The sequence below is a fragment of the Phyllostomus hastatus genome, unplaced genomic scaffold (genome assembly GCF_019186645.2).
Source record: "Phyllostomus hastatus isolate PE091 unplaced genomic scaffold, TTU_PhHast_1.1 phas_scaffold_46, whole genome shotgun sequence".
Lineage (NCBI taxonomy): Eukaryota > Metazoa > Chordata > Mammalia > Chiroptera > Phyllostomidae > Phyllostomus > Phyllostomus hastatus.
The window spans coordinates 6,196,912-6,221,843 of NW_025334032.1; the positions used below are offsets into that span (position 1 = coordinate 6,196,912).

A 24,932-nucleotide genomic window follows, 5' to 3' on the forward strand; every position below is an offset into this window, starting at 1 on the left:
TATTCTTTCCTTTATGTCCCTTGCCCTAGGGGACATATCGGTGAAAATATTGCTCTGTCGAATACTGAGATTTTCCTGCCTATGTTCTTTTCCTCTGGGACTTTTTATCACGTCACAACTTATATTTAAGTCTTTTATCCATCTTCAATTTATTTTTGTGTATGGTGTAAATTTGGTGGTGAAGTTTAATTTTTTTTTCATGTAGCTGTCCAGATCTCTCAACACTGTTTGTTGAAGAGGCTATTGTTACTGCATTTTATACTTCTTCCCCCTTTGTCAAGTATTAATTGACCATAGAGATTGGGTTTATTTCTGTGTTCTATATTCTGTTCCATTGATCTATGTGTCTGTTCTTATGCCAGTACCAGACTGTTTTAATTACCTTGTCCTTGTAATAAAGTTTGATATCAGGTATCATGATCCCTCTTATTTTGTTCATCTTTCTGAAAATTACTAGGGCTATTCAGGGTTGTTTATGATTCCATGTAAATTTTTGAAACATATATTCTATATCTGTGAAATATGTCATTGGTATTTTAATAGGAATTGCAGGGAATCTATAAATTGCATTGAGTAATATGGACATTTTGATGATGTTAATTCTTCCAATCCATGAACATGGTATATTTTTACATCTATTTGTGTCTTCCTTAATTTCTTCCTTCTGTATTGTGTAATTTTCTGAGTGCAGGCCTTTCACCTCCTTGTTAGCTTTATTCCTAGGTACTTTATTTTTCTTGCTGCTACATCAAATGGGTTTTTTTTTCCTGATTTCTGTTTCTGATATTTCATTGTTGGTTTACAAAAATGGTTTCCATTTCTGAATATTGACTTTGTATTCCACTGTTTTGCCAAATTAACCTTTTAGGTTGAGTAGTTTTAGATGGAGTCTATAGGATTTTCTCTGTATCTTCTCATGTCATCTGCAAACAGTGACATTTTGCTTCCTCCTTCACAATTGCATGCCTTTTATTTACTTTTCTTCTCTGATCACTGTAGCTAGGACTTCCAATACTGTGTCGCATAGAAGTGGTGAAAGCCAGCATCCTTGTCTTGTTCCTCATCTTAGCTTTTAGATTTTGCTCATTGAGTATGATGTTGGCTGTAGGTTTCTCATATATGGCCTTTATTAGGTTGAGGTATGCTCACTCTACTTGCACTTTGCTGAGTGTTTTTATTGTAAAAGTGTGCTATACCTTATCTAATGCTTTTTCCTCATTTATTGACATGATCATGTGATCTTTATTTTTCCTTTTGTTTATATGATGTATTTTGTTTTTTGTTTTGTGAATATCATACCATCTTTGCCTCCTGGGGATGAATGCCACTTGATCATTGTGTATGATCTTTTTAATATATCTCTGGATATGGCTTACAAATATATTGTTGAGATTTCAGCATCTTTGTTCACCAGTGATATTGACCTGTAGTTTTCTTTCTTTGTAGTGTCTTTATCTGGTTTTGGCATTAGGATGATGCTGGCTTCATAAAAAGAGTTTGGGAGTCTTCCCTGTCCTTGGATTTTTTGGAATCACATAGGAAGGATAGGGTTTAGCTCTTCAAATGTTTTGTAAAATTCTCCTGTGAAAATGCCTGGTCCAGGACTTTTCTGTGCCAGGAGATTTTTGATTACTGCTTCAATTTCACCAGCTATTATCAGTTTCTTCAGGCTTTTAGCTTCCTTTTGATTCTGTTTTGGAAGATTATATATTTCTAGAAATTTCTCTATCTCACCCAAGTTTTCAAGTTACTTGGCATGTAGTTGTTTGTAGCACTTTGTTATAATCCTTTGTATTTCTGTGGTGTCATTTGTAATCTCTCCTCTTTCATTTCTGATTATGTTTATTTAGGTCCTCTCTCTTTTTTTCCTGATGAGTTTGCTTAAAGGCTTGTTGATTGTTTATCTTTTCAAAGAACCAGCTCCTTGATTTATTGATCCTTAGAATTGTTCTTTTAGTCTCTATGTCATTTAATTCTGCTCTGATCGTGGTTATTTACTTCCTTCTACACACTCTGGGCTTTGTTGTTGATCCTTCAGTTCTTATAGATGTAGGATTAGGTTGTTTATTTTAAATGTTTCTATCTTGTTTAGGTAGGCCTGTATCACTAGGAACTTCCCCTTCAGGACTGCTTTCACTGTGCCCCATAAATTTTGGACTGCTGTGAGTTCATTGTCATTTGTTTCCAGAAACTTTTTGATTTCTTCCTTGATCTCATTATTAACCTATTCATTGTTTAATAGCATGCTATTCAATCTCCACAAATTTGAGTGTTTTTGAGTCTTTTCCTTGAGGTTGGTTTCTAGTTTTAAGCACTTGTTGTCCAAGAAAATGCTTGATATGATTTGAGTTTTCTTGACTATGTTAAGTTTTGTTTTGTGTTCTATTGTGTGGTCTGTCTTTGAAAATGTCCTATGTACATCTGAAAAGAATGTGTATTTTGCTTCTTTGGGATTAAATGTTCTATATATATTTGTTAAGTCCATTTGATCTTGGGCATTGTTCAATGCTGCAATATCCTTATTGATATTTTATTTGGAAGAGCTATCCGTTGTTGTCATTGGAGTGATAAAATCCCCTAGTATCACTGTGTTGCTATCTGTATCTTTTTTGAAGTCCTCCAAGATTTTCCTTATATCTTTGGGTGTTCCTATGTTGGGTACATATATGTTTACAATGTATATGTCTTCTTGATGGATTCTTCCCTTGAGTATTATGAAGTGTTCTTCTGTGTCTCTTTTTATGGCCTTTGTTTTGAAGTCTATTTTGTCTGATATAAGTGTTGCTATCCTGACTTTTTTTTCCTGTCCACTTGCTTGGAATATTTTTTCCAATCTTTCACCTTCAGTCTGTGTAGGTCTTTTTTTTTTGAGGTGGTTCTCTTGTAGGCAGCATATGTATGGGTCATGTGTTCTTATCCATTCAGCTACCCTATGTCTTTTGATTGGAACACTTAATCCATTTACATTTAAGGTTATTATTGATAGGTACTTATTTCCATTTTCCCTCTTTGTTCCTGTGTTCCTCTCCCTCTCACTGTTTTTCTTCATCTTCTTAAAGCAGTCCCTTTAACATCTCTTGCAGAGCTGGTTTGGAGGAGGTATATTCTTTGAGGCTTCTTTTGTCTGCGAAACTTCTTATTTGGCCTTCCATTTTAATTGAGAGCCTTGCTGGATAGAGTAGTCTTGGTTGCAGACCTTTGGTTTTCATTGCTTGGAGTATTTCTTGCTTTCTCTTTTGGCTTGGATCATTTCCTTTGAGAAATGAGCTGCTAGCTTTATTGGGGCTCCCTTGTATGTTACTTCCTGCATCTCCCTTGTTTCCTTTAAGACTCTCTGTCTTTGAATTTTGACATTTTAGTTATGATGTGTCTTGGAGGGGCCTCTTTGCTTCATCTTGATTAGGACCCTCTGTGCTTCTTGGACTTTTGTGACTTTTTCTCTCATCAAATTAGGGAAGTTTCCCATCATTACTTTTTCAAACAGGTTTCCTATCCCTCGCTCCTCTTCCTCTCCTTCTGGTATCCCTTATATTATATGTATATTGTTACATTTCATGTTGTCCTGAAGTTTCCTTAACCTATCTTCATTCTTTTTGAGTCTTTTTTCTTTTTCTTGCTTTTTGTGGGAATTTTCTTCAACTGTCCTCCAGAGTTGATTTGATCCTCTGTTTCATCTAGCTTGCTTTTGATTCCTTTACCGTGCTCTTCAATTCATAAATTGTATTCTTCATGTCCTCCTGGCTCTTGTTGATAGTTTCTATGTCCTTTTTCACGCTGATGTAGTTTGCAGTAAGTTTCTCATAGCTTTCGTGTAGTTTTTGGCAATTCTCACTGAGCTCATTGCACTTCCTTATAACCATTGGTTTGAACTCAGTATCTGATAGTTTGATTGCCTCTGTTTCATTTAGCACTCTTTCTGCAGATTCCTCCTTTCCTTTCGATGGGGGATTGTTTCTTTGTCTTCCCATTTTTGGGGGAGATTCTTCTTGTTTGCTTCTGCTTCTTAAATCGATCTACTTTGACTCCCTGTCTCTGTGATGTGAATTTCTAGGGTAGGAAGCATGTGAAATTCAGGGTGCAGTCTCCTTGTTTTCCTGTACTTAACACTCTTGGGATGCCCTTTAGGCTATTTATGTTGGCTCTCTGGATGTATTTGGGTTTTGATGCTGGGTCATTCTTTGGTGCATCCTTCCCTCCAGCTGGTTGACTGATAGCCACTCTACCCACCACATTCTCTATGCTGTTGTGTAGGCACTGACAGAACAAAACCACAAAGTCCGGGAAATAAACCTACACCTGGAAATATAACTCCCACCAACAATCCCAGTATCAACAGCAAATGAACCAGTATTAATGTAAAGCATGTAAAGAGATTAAGGCTATTATAAGAAAGGAGAGCAATATGAGATGACTTAGTGAAATAAAAAGGATATTGAGAGGTTATAGAGAGGAATACTAATAAAAGCTGGGAATCAGAGCAATGCAAAGAGAGAAAGTAAAATTTAAATCATCAATAAAAACAGGAATGAAATTTTGGCTGGTGTGGCTCAGTGGATTGAATGCCAGTCTGCGAACTAAAGGTTCACTAGTTCAATTCCCAATCAGGGCACATGCCTGGATTGCAGGCTAGGTCCCCAGTAGTGGGCATGCAAAAGGCAACCAGATGTTAATATTTCTCACCTTCTCTTTATCCCTCTTGTCCCCTGTGTCAAAAAATAAAAAGAAATCTAAAAAAGAGAATGAAGAAGGTAGAATTGTATAATAGCAGGGAAACATGCAGCATTAGTTTTAAACAGAAATTTAAACAAAGTAAAGTGAGAGTGAGAAAAATGTAAAGAAAAGTCAATAAATAATAAAAATAGGAACCAAATTAGAGAGTAAGATCAACCACAGCACTATCAACAACAAATGAACTAAAATTAATATAGGTATGATGGGAATATAGGGAAAAAATAAAAAGAAGCTTAAGAGATGTATACAGGAAAGGGAATTGATTTTGAGAAGATAGAGGGAGAGGTAATACTAAGTGTGAGGAGTGAAAACTAGGCTAAAATGTGGAAAAATCAAAGTATGAGATGAAAAGAAAAAAGAAAAAGAAGGAAAAAATAAGGGCAGGATGAAAGAGAAAAGAAAAAACGAAGACAGGTAAAAATTAAAATTTGAGATAAAAAGAGTAGGAGAGGGGAATGGTAAAATTTGAGGTTTGAAATACAAAATTAGTGAAGATCTAGAGATAAAATTGAAAAAATGCAACAACAACTACTTTATCCATAACCAATGAACAAAGATTGCTGAAGGTGGAGAGAGAACATGGGTATTTTCAGAGCAGGAAAAAGAATGTGAGATGACCATTGACAAGAAAATTGATTTTGTGAGGCTTGACAGGGGAGAAATAGTAAGAATATGGAATGGAAAGAAGTTATAGCAAGAGGGAAAACAAAATTTATAATGAAAATAATAAGAGGAAAGAAGATAAAATGGGGTAAGAGAAAGTAGGGGCAAAATATATGAATTGAAATAAACTATAGTATAAAATCTATTAACAATATACACAAATATAAAGGACAAGAAATGAAAGTTAGATAACTGTGCAGGAAAGGAAATATCACAAATCATACAGAGGACCTTGGTGGATTTGGTTTTGGTAGCTTCTAGTATTTACTACTGATTTTTCTTTCTGGATCTGCCTCTGCTGATGTCAGATGGTGACCCTCTCTGACCTTAAGCTGCCTGTTCGAGACTTCTAGGATCTACTGTCTGTCGGTGACTCCTTCGGTCGTTAATCTAAGTCACTCTGCACTCAGAATTCAGGTCTAAGCACCCTAATAGGGCCAGGTAGAATCCTCCTGGTGTTGGCACTATTGTTTCCCCTCAAGCTGCTGCTGCTTGGAGGGGAGTGGTATGCCTGAGCACAATGGCTGCTGCGGTATGGAGGGTGACTCAGCACCATGATCCTAGCAGCTACTCTCTTAGTTGTCTCCCTAAAACCTCCATCCCCAGTCTTTCCTTAAGCCTTTTTAGTTTACTCTACCTGCCCTCCCCAACCCCTTTGCTGGAACCCAGTGTAAGTGGCTGCAAATGAAATTTTTTTGTGTTGGCTTCTAAATGGCTCTTTGCATCTCCAGCCATCCATCTTTGGCAGAGAGCAACCTGGCAGCTTTTCATAGCTGGATGTTATTTCTGTACTTTTTGGGCCCTAGTGCTCTAGGCTGGTAGGGTTTAGATCCCACACTTCTCAGGTGGATCCAACGAGCCACTTAACTATCACTCTGGCACTTCAGCTGCTGCTGCTGGGCACCTAGCCAGCTGTCTAATGTCTCCACTGCACTCCCTACCAGTCATGTTCTGCTGAAACTAATTCTTCACTCTGTCTGTGGTTATAAGGCTTCTCTCTTGCTATTGTTCAGTTGTTCCGGGTGATTTCTCTTCAATTTAGTTGTAATTCCAGATTGTTCTTGGAAGGAGGTTAGTGTAACTTTTGCTCACTTCTCTGCTATCTTGGACCCTCCTTCTCTCCATTTTTTACAATATTATATTCATATATTCACTCCCATGACCTTTCTTTTTGTTCCTCAGTCTATCTTCTTTCTCTTGTTTTATGGCTGTTTATTCTTGCATGCTTTTCCTTATTACTCTTGCAAAAGGCTCTTTTTTTCATTTTCCAGTGAGAAAAGCTCAGTGATAAAGAGGATCACCTATAAGTATCTTTTTTAAAGAGATTGTATATATCTTTAGTAGTAGTAGAGACATGAATAATTCATAGTTGGACTGCAACACTTACATGTTTGCATTGTAGGTACTGGATAATTATAGCCCAGATAGTATTGATATAAATGTGTATCATATCAGTCTTAAATCTGTTAACCCAAAGGATACACCAAAACTAAATGAATAATGAAAAAATGAACTAATTTTTAATTAAAAGGGAACAATAAAAGCAGTACAAATTATAACCAAATAAGTACAGCATGGGTAATGTATTGATAATGGAATTGATTTCCCCGTATTGCTTGAATTTAAACTATCTTCTTGTTTATAGTTATAAAGGAATTTCTGAATGTAGCCAAGTCTTGCAGGGCAGCTAAATTTCCCAGTAGATTCTGAATTATCTTTCCCTTGGAATACTCAAGTAATGTGCTAGTTTTTATTTAAGTCTATGCAGTTATCATGAATTCATCAGAGCTCCAATATTCCACATTTTTGTTGCATATTCCCATGACCTTAAAAAAAAGATTTATTTTTTTTTGTTGTCTGAAATAATTCACTCCCCATTGGTCTGGTTGTTGGATGAGAAGAACTTCTGTTCTCTTGCAGCCTTATTCAACTAATAAGGCTTATGGAGGTTTTACCATCTGCAATTGTCACAGATCACAGAGGCAGAAAGTAGAAAGTTCTCAATTTTGATGTTAGCAGTAAGCTTTTTCATGGTTCAGTGTTCAATTTTATCTTTCATTGTGTTGTTTGCAGTTTGTGTACCATAATCATCACTGAAATTTTGGATTAATTAATTTCCATTCCTGCTGCTACTCTTTTTAAGCTAGTGTCATTTCTTGCTTAGAACCCTGTAATAACCTTCCATATATACTCCTCTGCTATATGTTGGATTCTCTTGAAAGCAGACTCTGGAAGTTTTTTGGGAGAATACTCTCGGGACTGACAGTGTGAGGGAGTGAAGGAAACTGAACTAAAGGAAAGTTGAATTTGGTCGAGATGCTTAGTCAACAAAGGCCTTAGCCAATCCTATAGAAACCCCTGAATATTTGTTGGTATTTTATAATTATCTGAAATAGGGTAGTTGTATCAACTAACTATTAGATGTGGACTGTCCTTAGGAAGGGGCAAGATCTTAGGCAGAAAGCTGAGGATGAGTTAGCTGTCAGTTACTAATACTTCGAACAGCCAGGGATGGCATAAAGTGATCTGGACATAGAACCCTATTTTGTAATTTTGATATGTATTTTTCACAATTGTTTATTTCTGAGTATTTTCAAATGTCTATTATGATTTTTGACTCATGTTATTTAGTAATGAGCTTTAAAATAACTAAAAATTTCAATGTGTTTTATTATTGATTTCTAACTTAATTGATTTCTTTAGTGAATATGATCTTTTATATTTAGAATCTTTCTGATTTGGTGAGAATTACTTTATAGCGAAGGACTAAGTAAGTCACTTTAAATACATCTTCCATGTATTACTAAAAAGAGTGTATATTCTCAAATTATTGTATGCTATGCTTTTTTTGTTGTTGTTCAAGTACATTTGTCTCCATTTCCCCTCCACAACTTCCCCCAACCCACCCATCCCCACCTCCTACCCTTGATCCTACCTGCTTTGGCTTTGTCCATGTGTCCTTTATACATGTTCCTTGATGACCTTTCCTCTATTTTCCCCCATTATCCTTCTCTCCACTCCCCTCTGGTTACTGTCAGTTTGTTCTTTATTTCAATGACTCTGGTTATATTTTGCTTGCTTGTTTGTTTTGCTGATTAGGTTCTGCTTACAGGTGAGATCATGTGGTATTTGTCTTCATGACACCATAGAAGTCCTAGAGGAGAACATAGGCAGAAAAATCTCATATATTCTATGCAGCAATATTTTCACTGATATATTCCACAGAGCAAGGAACCTAAAGGAAAGAACAAACCAATGGGTCTTCATCAAAATTAAAAGCTTCTGCACGGCTAAAGAAAACATGAACAAAATGAAAAGGGAACCAACTGTGTGGAAAAATACATTTGCAAATGATACCTCAGATAAGAATTTGATCTCCAAAATGTATGCTGTGTTTTATAAATGACCAATAGGTCAAACCTTCTTTAATATGATGTTTAAAACTTCTAGTGATATTTTTGTTATTTGATAGATCTTATGGGAGTAGATTTTCCATGCTCTCCTTACTGGTCAGGTTTTGCCTCTGCATAGTCTTAAAATAAGTTAATTGGTTATAAAATAGTATATAATGTGTCTTCTTGGCTAATTTTACTTCTTATCAAATGCAGTGTTTTTTTTTTCAAATCTGATCTTATGTGATATTAATATGCCTAAACCAACTTCTTTTGTTTTTTTCTTTGTATGTTTCCAATTTTTTTCAATCAATCAATCAACCAGTAAAATATTGTTTTAGGTATGTCTATTATAAGAATATGGACTGGTTTTATTTATTTATTAATTTAAATATATTTTATGATTATGCTATTAAAGTTGTCCCATATATTTCTCCCCTTTATTCCCCTCCACCTGTATCCCCTCTCCCACCCACATTTCCTTGTTCACGCCCTTAGTTCATGTCCATGGGTCATACATATAAGTTCCTTGGCTTCTACATTTCCTATACTATTCTTACTTAATCTCCTCCTGTCTATTTTCTACCTACCATTTATGCTTCTTATTCTCTGTACCTTTTCCCCTGTTCTTCTCCCTCCACCTCCATGATGATAACCCTCCATGTGATCTCCATTTTTGTGATTCTGTTCCTGTTCTAGTTGTTTACTTAGTTTGTTTTTGTTTTCTTAGGTTTGGTTATTGATAGTTCTGAGTTTGCTGTCATATTTCTGTTCATAGTTTTTGATCTTCTTCTATTTCTAAGATAAGTCCCTTGAACATTTCATATAATAAGGGCTGGGTGATGATGAACTCCTTTAACTTGACCTTATCTGGGAAGCACTTTATCTGTCCTCCCATTCTAAATGATAGCTTTGCTGGATAGAGGAATCTTGGATGTAGGTCCTTGCCTTTCATGACTTGGAATACTTCTTTTCAGCACCTTCTTGCCTGCAAGGTCTCTTTTGAGAAATCAGCAGACAGTCTTATGGGAACTCCTTTATAGGTAACTGTCTCCTTTTCTCTTGCTTTTAAGATTCTCTCCTTATCTTTCATCTTGGCTAATGTAGTTATGATGTGCCTCTGTGTATTACTCCTTGGGTCCAACTTCTTTGGTACTCTCTGAGCTTCCTGGACTTTCTGGAAGTCTATTTCCTTTACCAGGTTGGGGAAGTTCTCCTTCATTATGCTTTCAAATAAGTTTTCAATTTCTTGCTCTTCCTCTTCTCCTTCTGGCACCTTATGATTCTGATGTTGGAATGTTTAAAGTTGTCCCAGAGGTACTAAGCTTCTCATTTTTTTGAATTCTTATTTCTTCATTACGTTCTGGTTGAATGTTTATTTCTTCCTTCTGCTCCAAACCATTAATTTGAGTCCTGGTTTCTTTCTCTTCACTCTTGGTTCCATGTGCATTTTCATTTCACTTTTCATAGCCTTTGACCATACATAACCAATTCTGTGAGCCTCCTGATTACCAGTATTTTGAACTGTGAACCTGATATATTGTCTATCTCTTCATTGCTTAGTTGTATTTTTTTCTGGGGCTTTGATCCATTCTTTCATTTAGGCCATGTCTTGGCCCTCCTGTTATGTAGTAAGGGGTAGAGTGTTAGGTATTTGCCAGGGCAGGGCAACCCATGTTGCTTCATTGTGGTGCTGTTTATGGGGGAGGAGTCTGAGAGGGGAACAATACCACTTGCTCAGCTCTTGGCCAGCTTTCAGTCACTTCCTTTATCCACAAGCAAATTGGACCCTTCTGGTGCTGATTCTAAGATGGATGGTTTTTGTGTACATTCTAGGACCCTGTGATTCTTTCCAAGAAACTCTCTTGTGAACCTGGAAGTTTCTCTCTCTGCCACAACCCCCAAAGTTTTTTTTTCAGTCAGAAGTTTTGAGGCTTTATTTCCCCATGCTGGAACCCTGGGTTGTTTGGTCTGTTTGTCTTCCCAGTTGTTTCTCCCAGTTTATCTGTACATAAATGTGGGACCGCCCTCACTGCCAGTTACCACCCTCCCTGGTCCTTCAGCCATTGCCTTGCCTTGAGTTGTCTCTGCCCCAGCTGCCCATCTCTGCCCTTCCTACCAGTCTGGATGAATGTTTCTTCTTTATGTCCTTCATTGTCGAACATCTGTACAGTTCTATTTTCTGTGAGTTCTGGTTGTCCTTCTTTTGGTTGTGTGAGGAGGCACAGTGTATCTACCTACACCTCCATCTTGGCCAGAAGTCTTGATTTTTCTTTTTTTCTGTTCAGCCTGGCAGTGTCTTTTATCTGGAGAGCTTGGTCCATGTACATTTATTGTGTTTACTACTACTTTTTGATTCATTTATATTGTCTGCTTTTTATTTTTGTTTTTTCCTTTTTTAAATTTTCTTTTCTATCTTTTCTAGGTCCTTATGATGGTTATTATTAACCATCTAATTTTATTTTATTCCATTATTATTCCCCCCCCCCACTTACCTCCACAGAGATGGAAATTTTACTCTATTTCTGTTCTTTCAGTTTTTACTGTAGAAATTTCATCTTGGAGACATTTCTTTAGGTACCTTTTATTCTTGAAATCTAATTTTTTAAAACATTCATTGATTTAAATTTAAGTATAAAGATTATTTTCCTACCATGAAATAAGTACCTTAACACTGGTTACCTGTTCAACCCTTTAGCATATTGTTATATTTTATTTCCTTTATTTACCTCATTAATTAGACATTATTATAGAATGTAAACATTCAATGCTTATTTTGCTTTACCCCAAAGCTTATTTTCTTTGTTCGTTGTTACTCTTTTGTCCTTTGACTTTGCAAATAAGATTATTTTTGTTTTTCCTGGAATTTACTCTTTAGAAGTTTCTACGGTAGTTAATTCAGTTTTTGTTTACCTGATACTGTCTATTTTGCATTCTTTGTTGAAAGATTGTTTTGTGGTATGTGCAAATCTAGGCTGATAGTAGTTTTTTATCTTCATAGAGTTGAAATCTTTGTACTGTGTTCTTTAGATATGGAAGTGATAGATCTTCATTAATTTTTCTTACTTTATAGGCAATCTGTTCATTTTGTTTGTCTGCTGTATAAAAGTAATCCTTTATGAAGAATAAAATCTACCAATGTTAAGTGTGTAACAGTGTATTTTGATAAATGTAACCACAATTAAGATACAGAAAATTTCTGTCTCTTTTGAAAATGCCCTTTCCCCATTTTACATTTCCAGTAGCTGTGTTTGAGAGTTACATTTATTTCCATCTTTAGAAAACACTTGATATTGCTTTTCTTTTTAATTTAAGTCATTCTAATGGTTATGTGTTTTGTCATTGTGATTTATAAATTATATTTCCTTAATACTTAATACTACTGAGCATACTTTCACACACTTGATGACCATTTATTAATTTTCTTTTGTGAATTGTTTTTTCAAGTGTTTGTCACTGCTCTTTCAAATGATTAGTAAACTTGACTGTTATTTTTAAGCACAGTTTTCGATTTACAGACTAATTGAACACATAGTACGTGGAGTTCCATATATACTCCCAACCCTAGTCCTCCACAAAGTGTTTCCAATTATTAACATCTTGCCTTAGTGTGGTGCATTTGATAAGATTAATGAACCAACATTGATATATTATTATTAAGTATAGTCCATAGTTTACATTAAGATTCACTCTTTGTGTGGTATAGTTATGAGTTTTGAAAGCTACATAATGACATGTATTCACCTATTCAATCTCCCATTACTCCTCATAACCCCTGGTACACACTGCTCTTTTACTATATCTATACTGTTGCCTTTTCCAGAATGCTATATAGTTGGAATCTTATGGTCAATAGCTTTACAGGCTGACTTCTTTCATTTAGCAATATGCATTCAACCGTTTCTCCATGTATTTTCACAGTATGATAATTCATTTCTTTTTAGATGGGTAACATCCCATTGTATGAATATACAGCAGTGTATCTATACATTCACTTTTTCGGTGATATCTTGGTTGTTTCTAGCTTAAAAAAAAAAGATTTTATTTATTTATTTTTAGACAGAGGGAAAGGGAGGGAGGAAAAAAGGGAGAGAAACATCAATGTGTGGTTGCCTCTCGCACGCCCCCTACTGGGCAACTGGCCCACAATCCAGGTATGTGCCTTGACTAGGAATCGAACTGGCAACCCTTGGGTTCGCAGGCCGGCACTCAATCCACTGAGCCATACCAGCTAGGGCTGTTTCTAGTTTTTGGTGATTATAAATAAAGATGTGGTCAATATTTTTGGTCAGGATTCTGTGTGAACATAGATTTTTACTTCAATTGTTTAAATACCTAGGAGTATGACTGCTGGGTCATATGGTAAAACTATATTTAGCTTTTAGTAAGGTCATTTTGTATTCCCACCAGCAGTGAATAGCATTTGATGTTGTCCATGTTTTGAATACTAGCCAATCTCATAAGGTGTGTAGTAATATCATTTTGTAATTTACATTTCCCTGATAATATATCACTTTGAGCAGTTTTTCATATGCTCATTTGCCATCTAGTATCTTGTTTATTAAGATGTCTGTTCAAATCTTTTACCCATTTTTAAATTGGGTTGTTTGTTTTCTTACTGAGTTTTAAGAGCTTGGTATATTTTAAATACAAGTTCTTTACCAGATATGTGTTTTGCAAATATTTTCTCCAATCTGTGAATTGTATCCACGTATTCTTAGGAGTGTTTCTGTGTATTTATTTTGTAGAGCAGAAGTGTTTAATTTTTTTAAAGATTTTATTTATTTATTTTTAGAGAGGGGAGGGAGGGAGAAAGAGAGAGAGAGAAACATCATTGTGCGGTTGCTGGGGGTCATGGCCTGCAACCCAGGCATGTACCCTGACTGGGAATTGAACCTGCGACACTTTGGTTCACAGCCCACACTCAATCCACTGAGCTATGCCAGCCAGCGCCAGAAGTGTTTAATTTTAATAAAGTCCAATTTGTCAGTATTTTTCTTCCATGGATCATTTTTTTGGTGTAGTATATAAAAGTTTATTGTCAAACCTAAGGTCACCTAAATTTTCTTCCATTCACATCCTAGAAAGTCTGTTGTTTTGTATTCCATATTTAGGTCTATGATCCACTTTGAGTTAACTTTTGTGAATGGTGTAAGGACTGTTTCTACAGTCTTGATTTTATCTTTCTCTCTTCTTTTTTTGCATCTGGATGTCTCATAGTTCTAGCACCATTTTTTTGTTGTTAAAGATCAGTTAAATATATTTGTATGGGTCTATTTCTGGGCTCTCTATTCTATTTCATTGATTAATTTATCTGTTCTTTTACCTATACCACAAAGGCTTGATTACTATAATTTTATAATAACTAGTTTGAATTTGTTATTCTCATTTCATACTGCATTGGCTGTTCTTGTTCTTTTGCTTTTCTCTGTGATATTAAAATCAGTTTGTCATTCTCCCCAAATAAGTTGCTGGGTTTTTTTATTGGGATTGCATTGATCTATAGATCTAGTTAGGAAGAATTGATACCTTAACAATATTGAATCTTCTTTTCCAAGCACTGGATTATTTTGTTTATTTAGATCTTCCTTAATTTAATTCATTAGAGTTTCATAATTTTCTTCATATAGATACTATATGTAGTTTGTTTGATTTGTGTCTAAGTATTCTATATTTTTGATGCTAATATAAATGATATTGTGTTTTTAGTTTCAAATTCCAAGTTTTCATTGCTGGTAGATAGGATGTAATCAACTTTTATATCCTACAACCTTGCTATAATCACATTTTAGTTCTAGAAGTTTTGTTTTTGGTGGTCGTTGTTGATTCTTTGAGACTTTTTTCCATAGACAATCATATTATCTGCTAATGAACAGCTTCATTTTTTTCTTCCCAGTTTCTTTACCTTTCTCTTGTATTAATGCTTAAACTAGGACCTGTAGTAGCATGTTGAATAAGAGTGGTAAGAGAGAGCATCCTTACCTTGTTCCTGATCTTAAAAGGAAAACATCTAAATTCTCACTATCAAGTGTGAAGTTAGATTTAGGTTTTTTTGTAGACGTTCTTTATGAAGTCTAGAAGTTTCTGTCTATTCCTAGTTTGCCGAACTAGGAATAGACAGATTTACTGGATTTTGTTTCTGTCTTATTCCTAGTTTGCCGAACTAGGAAAATCCAGATTTCTTGTCTATCCAGAAGTTTCTGTCTATTCCTAGTTTGCCGAACTAGGAAAATCCAGGTTTACTGGATTTTGTCAAATGCTTTATTTGCATTTGCTTATATGGTTTTTCTTCTTTTCTTCTTTAGTGATGGATTGCATTAATTGGTATTTGAATGTTGAATAGCTTTGCATAACTGAAATATAACCAACTTGCTCATGGTGTATATAATTCTTTTTATACATTGTTGAATTTTTTCCTCTCAGTAATTTTATTTTTATACCTAGAATTTTTATTTTAACTTTTAAAATACTTTCTATTTCTCATCATGATTCTTTTTTCCTTTAAATCCTTTTTCATACTTATGTATTCATAGTATCTGTAATTTTTTACATATTTTCTTTTTTAAAAATATATTTTATTGATTATGCTATTACATTTATCCCAATTTTTTCTCCTCTCTATCTCCCCCACCTCCACCCTGTATCCACCCTGTATCTGTACCTTCCAGCATTTCCCCTGCTCCTCTTAGTTATATTCATGTGTATACATATAAGTTCTTTGGCTTTTCTATTTCCTATATTATTCTTAACATCCTCCTGTCTATTTTATGTCTACCAATTATGCTTCTTTTTCCCTGCACCTTTCCCCCTTTCTCCCCCTCCCCCACTGCACTGATAACCCTCTGTATGATCTCCATTTTTGTGGTTCTCTTCCTGTTCTAGTTGTTTGCTTAGTTTTAGGGTTTTTTTTTCTCAGTTGTTGATAGTTGTGAGTTTGTTGTCATTTTACTGTTCATGGTTTTTTATCTTCTTCTGTTTCTTAGATAAGTCCCTTTAACGTTTCATATAATAAGTGCTGGTGATGATGAACTCCTTAACTTGACTTTATCTGGGAAGCACTTTGTCTGCCCTTCCATTCTAAGTGATAGCTTTGCTGGATAGAGTAATCTTGGATGTAGTTCCTTGTCTTTCATGACTTGGAATGCTTTTTTCAGGCCCCTTCTTGTCTGTAAGGTTTCTTTTGAGAAATCAGCTGATAGTCTTATGGGAACTCCTTTGTGGGTAACTGTCTCCTTTTCTCTCGGTGCTTTGAAGATTCTCTTCTTATCTTTAATCTTTGGTAACTTAATTATGATGTGTCTTGGTGTGTGCTTCCTTGGGTCCAACTACTTTTGGACTTTCTGAGCTTCCTGGACTTCCTAGAAATCTATTTTCTTTGCCAGATTGGAGAAATTCTCCTTCATTATTTTTTCAAATAAGTTTTCAGTTTCTTCTTCCTCTTCTCCTTCTGGCACCATTATGAATTGAATGTTGGAGCATTTAAAGTTGTCCCAGAAGTTCCTCAGCCTTCTCATTTTTTTTTTAATTCTTGTTTCTTCATTCTGTTCTGGTTGGATGTTTATTTCTTCCTTTTGTTCTAAATTGTTGATTTGTGTCCTAGTTTCCTTCCCTTCACTGTTTGTTCCATGTACATTTTCCTTTATTTCACTTTGTATAGCCTTCATTTCTTTCTTCATTTTGCAACTGAACTCAATCATTTTTGTGAGAATCCTGATTACCAGTATTTTGAACTCTGCATCTGATAGGTTGGCTATCTCCTTGTTGCTTAGTAGTTTTTTTTGGAGTTTTTATCTGTTCTTTCACTTGGGCCATATTTCTTTGTCTCAGTGCATCTGTTACGTGTAATGGGTGGAGTCTTAGGACTTTGCCAGCAAGGGGCAACCCTATTTGTTGCATTATGGTGCTGTCTGTAGAGGAGGGTTCAGAGAGTAAACAATGCCACTTGCTACCTTGCTCATCACTCACTTTTGATTATTCCCTCACTTTCTACCAGTGTACTGTGCCCTTTTAGGTGTTGATTCCCAGGTGGGTGGGCTTATGTATATTCCAGGATCCCATGGAGGCTTTCCAATATATTTTCTGGTGAGACTTGGAATATTCCCGCTGCCACAAACCTCACAGGTTTTTACTGCCAGAAGTTTTGAGGCTTTATTTCCCTCTGCTGGAACCCTGGGTTGTGTGGTTTGTGTCGTTCCTCAGTTGTTCCTTCCGGCTCATCTACACATGAATGGGGAACTACTCGATCCACTAGCTACCACCTTGCCTGCTCCTGCCCACCAGCTGCTGCCTTGTTAGGTCCTCTCTACTCTGGCTGTCTGTCTCCACCCCTCTTACCAGTCTAGGTGAATGTTTCTTCAACTCCTTGGTCGTTGGACTTCCATATAGTTTGATTTCCTGGCAGTTCTGGATTTCTTTTGTTTTTAAATTGGTTGTTATCCTTCTTTTGATTGTGGGTGGAAGCAAAGCGTATCTATCTATACCTCCACCTTCGCCAGAACTCCATCAATATTATTTTCAATTATAGCTCAAAAACTAGATTGGGTTAGTGACTGTAATGTCACTAAATATTCCCTGTTTTTTTCCTCTTTCCCAGTTGATTTATATTTGGCTTGTTAGATTTCCATCAGCAAATTTTGTCAGGTTATATGTATTCACAGTCTAATGCTGCATTGCCTCTTTTGGGGGGACTGTATTGTAATTTCTTTGTTATATATTGCTCTGTTGCTTAAGAATTTCTCATCTTTTGTGAACATACAGTAATTTCTCATTGACAAATTATTTTATTTGTTTTGTTTCCCCATCTAAATTCCTTGTGACCAAGAACAATTTCTCATTCTTTTGAATCTCACAAATCACTATATAGCCCAACTTCCATAATAAATGATTAAGATGAGATTAATGCTGGAATCAAAATTCAAATCTTGGTTCTTGAACATCTCCCATCTCGAACAACTCCAACCACGTTATTCATGGAAAAAATGTCTCAGTTGTTGGACAAAACTTTAGTTCTTGACCTAACAATGCTTTCATACTGGTACCTGTATAATCAGTCATATGTCTCATCTCTCAGGTGACAAAGGAGACTCAGTTTTTGAACAAATCAATTTTGGAACAGCCTTCTGGACCAAACTGAGTTTGAGAACCAAGGTTCCACTGTTAACTGCAAATTCCCTAATCCTCAGAGGGAGCTGAAAATAGTAGAGATGTGGGATATAGATATCATACATGTTGTGGTTTCCTATTTACATGGATAAATATTTTTTGATGCTGAATTGATAACATGTTGTTTTGTGGATGAGTCCATTTGTTTAAAAAAAAGACCTTAAATTGTCAGAAAGATTTTTTAGGTATACCTGTTTCTAATTTTTAAATATTGTTTTTTTCATTGCTCAAAAACAAACCAATTTTTCTTTACTAATTTTAATCTAATTCCTTTTCGTGATACTCATTATGAGGCTGCAGCATTGAATGAGGGAAATGTTATTCTTGTCACTCTCATGCAGGATCTGTAGCATGCAAAGTAGGTAGCATTCTTTGCCCTCAATTTGTGTTTTCAGTTTTCTTCTGTCATCCTACATCCTCTGTACTTCAACTGAATTGCTTCTCCTGCCTCTGTTTTTGTTTCTGCTTTTCCTGCCTAAAATGTTCAAATTCTGCTCATCCTTCATAGCCTCATATAAATAGTCCTTTCTAGAATATGCTTTTCCTAATTTCTTTTCTCTTACTTTCCTATAATTCTTTTCTCTTCTGAATTCCCAATGATAGAATTATTTCAGTGCTTTCCCTTTCTCTAGATTATTCTAATGTAAGAACAGTATGTTAATATTTCTTCTCCCTACACTGAGCATTGCTTTTAAATTGTTTCCCCACATAAATCTATCTTATACAAACATAACCAACATCAGAATTTTAAAAATTAAATTAATTATGAAACAGTAAGCAAGTACTTTTTTTACTAAGTTGAAGTTAAGAGTGCTGTTTTATGGTTTGGAGGTCAAAGGTGTATGACCTTTGGCACTTTCTCTTCCTTTTTCCTCTAGGATCCTATAGTAAGAGTTCAGTGTTCTTAGAGTGTCACAGGCCAGGAAGAGTCCTTTAAAGTTTCACTACTGACCTTTTTTTAGAAACAGTCATAAACAAGTGGTCTCAGAATGAATATCTCCACCTTGGTTTTCAGAAAACCTCTAAAGAAGACATTACAGCTTTTCTTGATAAATTGTTATAGATGACTCATGCTGTGAAAAATTTTATTTTGTAATAAGTAAGTGAAATATTAAATCTTTCTAACAACAGTTTTATGATTTCATTTTCTGTTATAAAACTATACCTAGAAATATCCTTTGCTTTGGGCCTTATGTTGTGTCTTCATAATTCCTATTAGTTTAGGCATTCCCTGTTGAATGAGTGGAATTAGGGCAATAGCTTCTCTACTGATGTCAGCAAGCCATGGAACTTGTGCTCTAGCCCATAATATAATACCCAGTGCTTGGTATTTCCCAAAACTGTGATGTCAGTTCTTTATGGTAAAAGCTGGAAGGGTTTATTGTGACTTTTCTGATAAAAATACCTCAAGTACCTATAAATCATTACTTTTGAAACAAAGGAATTTTGTTTGTTATGCATGTAAATGGAAGTTGGGGAAATCATAACTGTGTATATACATGTGTGTTTCCTTAATGGTATAAATTACTTCATATATCTTTGGTTGGTTAATACTGTATTTACTCCCATTTTTGGAATTCATTATCAAATATTTTATGTTTTCTTAGCTTTTTATTTTATTAGTGGGGAAAGTGTTATATTTATTGATAGTCTATTTTTTAAATGAACAAACTCTTATTTTAAAAATACATACAAGATCATTACACTGGTGTTATTTTCCTGACTCTAAAGACAGGAACTTTAAATAAATTAGTTATTGTCTTCTTTGTTATTGAACATGTGGTCAGTTGTCATGTTCATGCATCCAAATGATCAAAGTCTGAACTTGTCTAATTCTTCCCTGCTGTTAGGCTACCCTGTCATGATCAAGGCCTCAGCAGGTGGTGGTGGGAAAGGCATGCGAATCGCTTGGGATGATGAAGAGACCAGGTGAGATACTGTCCAAAATATACTTTTGATGAAATTATAGTTACTAGAGTTTTATTAAACTGACAAGTAAACAGACATCAAAATCATAATGGAATAATTATAGTCACTAATATTTGCTCCTTTAGGTGGGAAAAAATTGAAATTATGTAGAAACTCCCTTATGTATAATGTATATTTTGACGATTTGGACTATTATAGGAAGGTGTTTACTTTTTAAAACATTAACAAAGGATTATCTTTTTGTTTTCACAATGTATGTCTAAAAATTATAGTTCTGATTCTATTTTCTTTCTTTTCTTTTAAGATCATTTTACTTTTTAGAGAGAGAGGAAGGGAGGAAGAAAGAGAGATAGAGAACATCAATGTGTGAGAAATACATTGATCAGTTGTTTCCCTCATGCCCCCACCTGGAGACCTGGTCTGCAAACCCAGGCATGTGCCCTGATGGGAACGGAACAAGTGACCTTTCAGTTAGCAGACTGTTCTCAATCTAATGAGCCATACCAGCCAGGGCTGATTCTCTTTTCTAGGCAAAAGTTACTAACACTTCGCTGTGAAATTCTAAATTCAGTCAAAGATTTAAACCACATAGTTAAAAGTAGTCATAATTTCATTTGTTTATTGCTTAGTATGTACTTGCTTTTGTTTCCTTATCTATAAAAATAGTGAACTACATTGATAGATGTTCACGATAAATCTTTATAGTGTAAAATACATTTCCTTTTTGGTTTGAAATTGCTGTATGTTTTTATAGTGTACTCTGTTGTAAATTTAGAACATTTTTAGTAGTAGTTTCAGAAATTAAAAGTAAGTTCAAAAAACTCCAATGCATTGATGATATTATGGTGATTAGAAAATAATTTTTTGAAAAACTGCCCAGTATGAGAGGTTTTAGGAAATTCTTCAAATTTGTGTTCTTATTTATTTTCAGATTTGGCAGTAAAAGAGACTTATGCCATTTTTTTGGAGAGGGGTTAAAAATCACTGAATAATTATTGTTTTCCTTGAAAAAAGGTTTTATTTACTTCATTTTATGGATAGGGGAAGGGAGGGGAGAAAAAGATTGATATGATGTGAGAGAGAAACATCAAATCAGTCGCCTCTCACACACACCCCAACCAGGGACCAAACCCGCAACCCAGGCATGTGCCCTGACTGGGAATTGAACTGTGACCTTTTACTTTGGGGGATGATGCTGAACCAACTGAGCCACACTGGTCAGGACTAAATAATTGCTGTTAATGTTGCCTTTCCGGCCCTATCTCTATCCAGAAGTAATTTGGTCTCCCAAGCAGTTAATTCTGCTTCTCCTTTTCTTTCCCTTTTTCTTTCCTTTCCACCCTCCTAAATCTCTTAAGGACAGAATACTGGAATAGTTTGTATGAAAGTCATCCATTATAACCATAATTTGGAAATTAGGTTCTAAAGTGAACAAGTAAGCTAAAAAATCTCCTAGAGGTAATATATTACCCTTTAAAATCTTATGGGAAGGCACCACATTGCAGACTTACACAGAGTTTTAATGGTGAAAGAAAGTGTCTCAGAACACCATTGTTTCTTTGGTTGTATCATAAAGTAATTGGCCTGTCTTGTGGAGTGATGATATGTAACAAACACAGTACAGGTCTTTAAACCTCAGTCTCATCTCAGAGTGTCATTAATACCAGATATTGACTGAAGTAACATCAGATTCTCCTCTCCCATCTTAAGCTTACCCAGCAAGAATAAACTCATTATGTGAATGGCAATATTTTTGAGAGCTTACTGTGTGTCAGGGACTGTTTTAATAATGTTCTAGGAATACAGAAAGAACAAATCAAACAAAATAATTTGTTCCTCCATGCAGTTTATATACTAGATCAGGAGTTCTTTGGATTCATAGACCTACAGAATTCAAGGGCTATTCATATATCTGGATAAGGGGAAAGTTAACATTTCATTCACTAGCATCTAACTGCAATTTAGCATTCCCTCCAATACGGGCAACAAACTGTCATAATAGTAGTATCTGAAGAACTTAACACCATTTAGGAAATCATATACAGTATTATCACATTGCAGTTGTAGATATCTCTAGGTTATACTAATTGTTAAATTTGTTGAAGCTTATTAATGTACAAAGAACCACATGTATCCAAAATATGTTTTTAAAAATATGTTGATACCTATATTTCAATATAATTTATTTTCTCTGCAACTCTGTACATTTTCTTTTATGCATTTTAAATCACTTTAATCTGTATTTTGAAAGTTTGTATGATTCTGCAAAAGGGATCATGGCATAAAAAGGTTCACAGAGCCTGTACTGATAGAAATATAAACAATGAACAAAATCAAAGTAAATTATATACTACTGTGAAGATGATAAGGAGTATAAGAAAACTAAAGAAAGGAAGAGACATGGGGAAGGTTGGAGGGAATTCTTATTCTAAACAAGATGTCATAATTGTCCCCACTGAGAAGGCACATCCTAGCAAGGAGAAAAGAATCAAGGCAACACCAGAGCCCTTGATGCAGGAACATGTCTTGAGAGATCCGGGAACAACAAGGTGGCCAGATAGTGGAGGGAGGGAGGGAGGAGTAGAAAGAGATGAATCAAGGGATTTTGGATGTTATGGGGGCAGATTATGTAGGACCTTGTAGAGCATTCGTAGTGAGATTATTGAGAAGAGCATTGGAGGATTTGAGATAGAGAAGTCACAATTATGAAATGTCAACAAATTCCTAATATTACTTATATTTTTTAAATTATAAAACATTTCAATAGTGATGGAAGGAGACTTGACTTCAGGTAGTAAACACACATTACAATATACAGGTGATATATTGTAGAATTTTAAATCTGAAACTTAATTTTTTAGTATATTTTATTGATTATGATATTACAGCTGTCCCAATTTCCCCCCTTTGCTTCCCTCTTACTGGTACCCCACTTCACTCCAGCAATCTCACCTCTTAGTTCATGTCCATGGGTCATGCATATAAGTTCTTTTGGCTTCTCCATTTCCTATACTGTACTTTACATACATCTCCCGTCTATTTTATGCCTGTGATTTATGCTTCTTATTTCCTGTACCTTTTCACCCATTCTCACTTTTCTCCTTCCTAGCTTATAACCCTCCAAATGATCTCCATATCTGATTCTGTTCCTGTTCTAGACGTTTGCTTAATTTGTTTTTGTTTTTGTTGTTTCAGATTCAGTTATAGATAGTTGTGAGTTTGTTGTCATTTTAATGTTCATAGTTTTGATCTTTGTTTTCTTAAATAAGTCCCTGTAATGTGGTGATGATGTATTCCTTTAGCTTTACCTTGTCTGGGAAGCACTTTATCTGCCCTTCCATTCTAAATAATAGCTTTGCTGGGTGGAGTAATCTTGTTTGTAGGTCCTTGCTTTTTATAACTTTGAATACTTCTTGTTAGTCTCTTGTAGCCTGCAAAGTTTCTTTTGAGAAGTCAGCTGCTGGTCTTATGGGAACTCCTTTGTAGGTAACTCCTACTTTTCTCTAGCTGCTTTTAAGATTCTCTCTTTATCTTTAACATTTGGCATTTTAATTATGATGTGTATTGTTGCAGTCCTCCTTGGGTTCAACTCGTTTGGGATTCTGTGCTTCCTGGACTGGTGTGTGTATTTCCTTCACCAAATTAGGGAAGTTTTCTTTCATTATGTTTTCAAAGAAGTTTTCAATTTCTTGTTCTTCCTCTTCCATGGCATCCCTATGATTCGGGTGTTGGCACTTTTGGAGGTGTCCTAGAGTGTTCTTATACTCTCCTTTTTTTTAAATTCTTTTTTCTTCTTGCTGTTCGCTTGAATGTTTATTTCTTCCTTATGTTTCAAATCATTGATTTGAATCTTGGCCTCCTTCCCTACACTGTTGGTTCCTTGTGGATTTTTCTTTATTTCACTTAGTGTAGCTTTTACATCTTCCCTGATGTTATTGCTATACTCAGCGATTTCTCTGGGCATCCTGGTCACCAGTGTTTTGAACTCTGCATCTGATAGCTTGGCTATCTCCATTTCATTTAATTCTTTTTCTAGGTTTTTGTTCTGTTCTTTAATTTGGGCCATATTTCTTTTTCTCCTCAATTTGGCAGTCTCTCTGTGTTTGTTTCTGTGTATTAGATAGAGTTGCTTTGACTCCCCATCTCAACATACCTTTTAAGTTGTTTGGGGTGGAGTCTTAGGTATTTACCATGGTGGGGCAACCCACTTCACCGCTTTGTGGTGCTGTGTGTTGGGGAGGGGTCAGGGCTGCTGCCTGGCTTTTGTGGGCTTGTCTAGCACTTGCCCTATTCGTCACCTTATCTACTCCCTGTATGTTATTGGCATCCTCCCAACTGTTGCTCTGGTGTTGAATCCCAGAGGTGGTGGGTTTGTGTACTTTTAAAGACTATTTGGGCCTTTTAAATGAACTCTCCTGAGTAGCCTGCAGTTTCTTCTGCCACCCTAACCCCTACTGATTTTTCCAGTCAGAGGTTATGAGGCTTTCTCCTCCTGGCACTGGAACCCTGGGCTGCGCTGTGTAGTCTGAGGCTGGGATCGCTCACTCTCAAGGTTTCCCTCCTGATTTTTATCCACCACACATGTGGGACCACACTTTCCACCACTACCACCACTGCTTCTCTGTGCCACAGTGCATCCTCTCTGCCCCGACTCCCTATCTGGATGAATATGGCTTCTTTAAAACCTTGGTTGTTGGACTTTCATACAGTTTGATTTTTTGGCAGTTTTGGGTGTTTTTTGCTTTAGGGTTAGTTGTGATTCCTTTTGAGGTTGTGTGAGGAGGCAAAGTGTGTCTACCGATACCTCCATTTTGAGCAGAAGTTCTATACCTGAAACTTACATATAATTTTATTAACCAATATCACCCCAATAAATTCAATAAAAATAAATAATTATAAAACGTTAAATATATAAAAAGTAAAAGAACATAATGAACTTATATTTATCATTGAGATTAACCAGTTATCAAAATTTTGCAACTTGGGTTTTAAAAGGATCTCTCTGGTTGCTGTCTTGAAATAGGCTAATGGACAGTAGAATCATAAATTTTGAAA

General features: G+C 35.5%; 1 protein-coding gene across 3 annotated transcripts in view; it reads left to right on the top strand.

Moving 5' to 3' along the window:
• The window catches only part of PCCA (propionyl-CoA carboxylase subunit alpha), a 458,728-nt gene that overhangs the window by 163,439 nt on the left and 270,357 nt on the right, over positions 1-24,932 (top strand). For all 3 annotated transcript variants that reach the window (XM_045821758.1, XM_045821760.1, XM_045821759.1), the window contains exon 9: positions 19,799-19,877. In XM_045821758.1, coding sequence (XP_045677714.1) covers positions 19,799-19,877 — 79 coding nt within the window. The remainder of the gene's footprint in view (positions 1-19,798; positions 19,878-24,932) is intronic.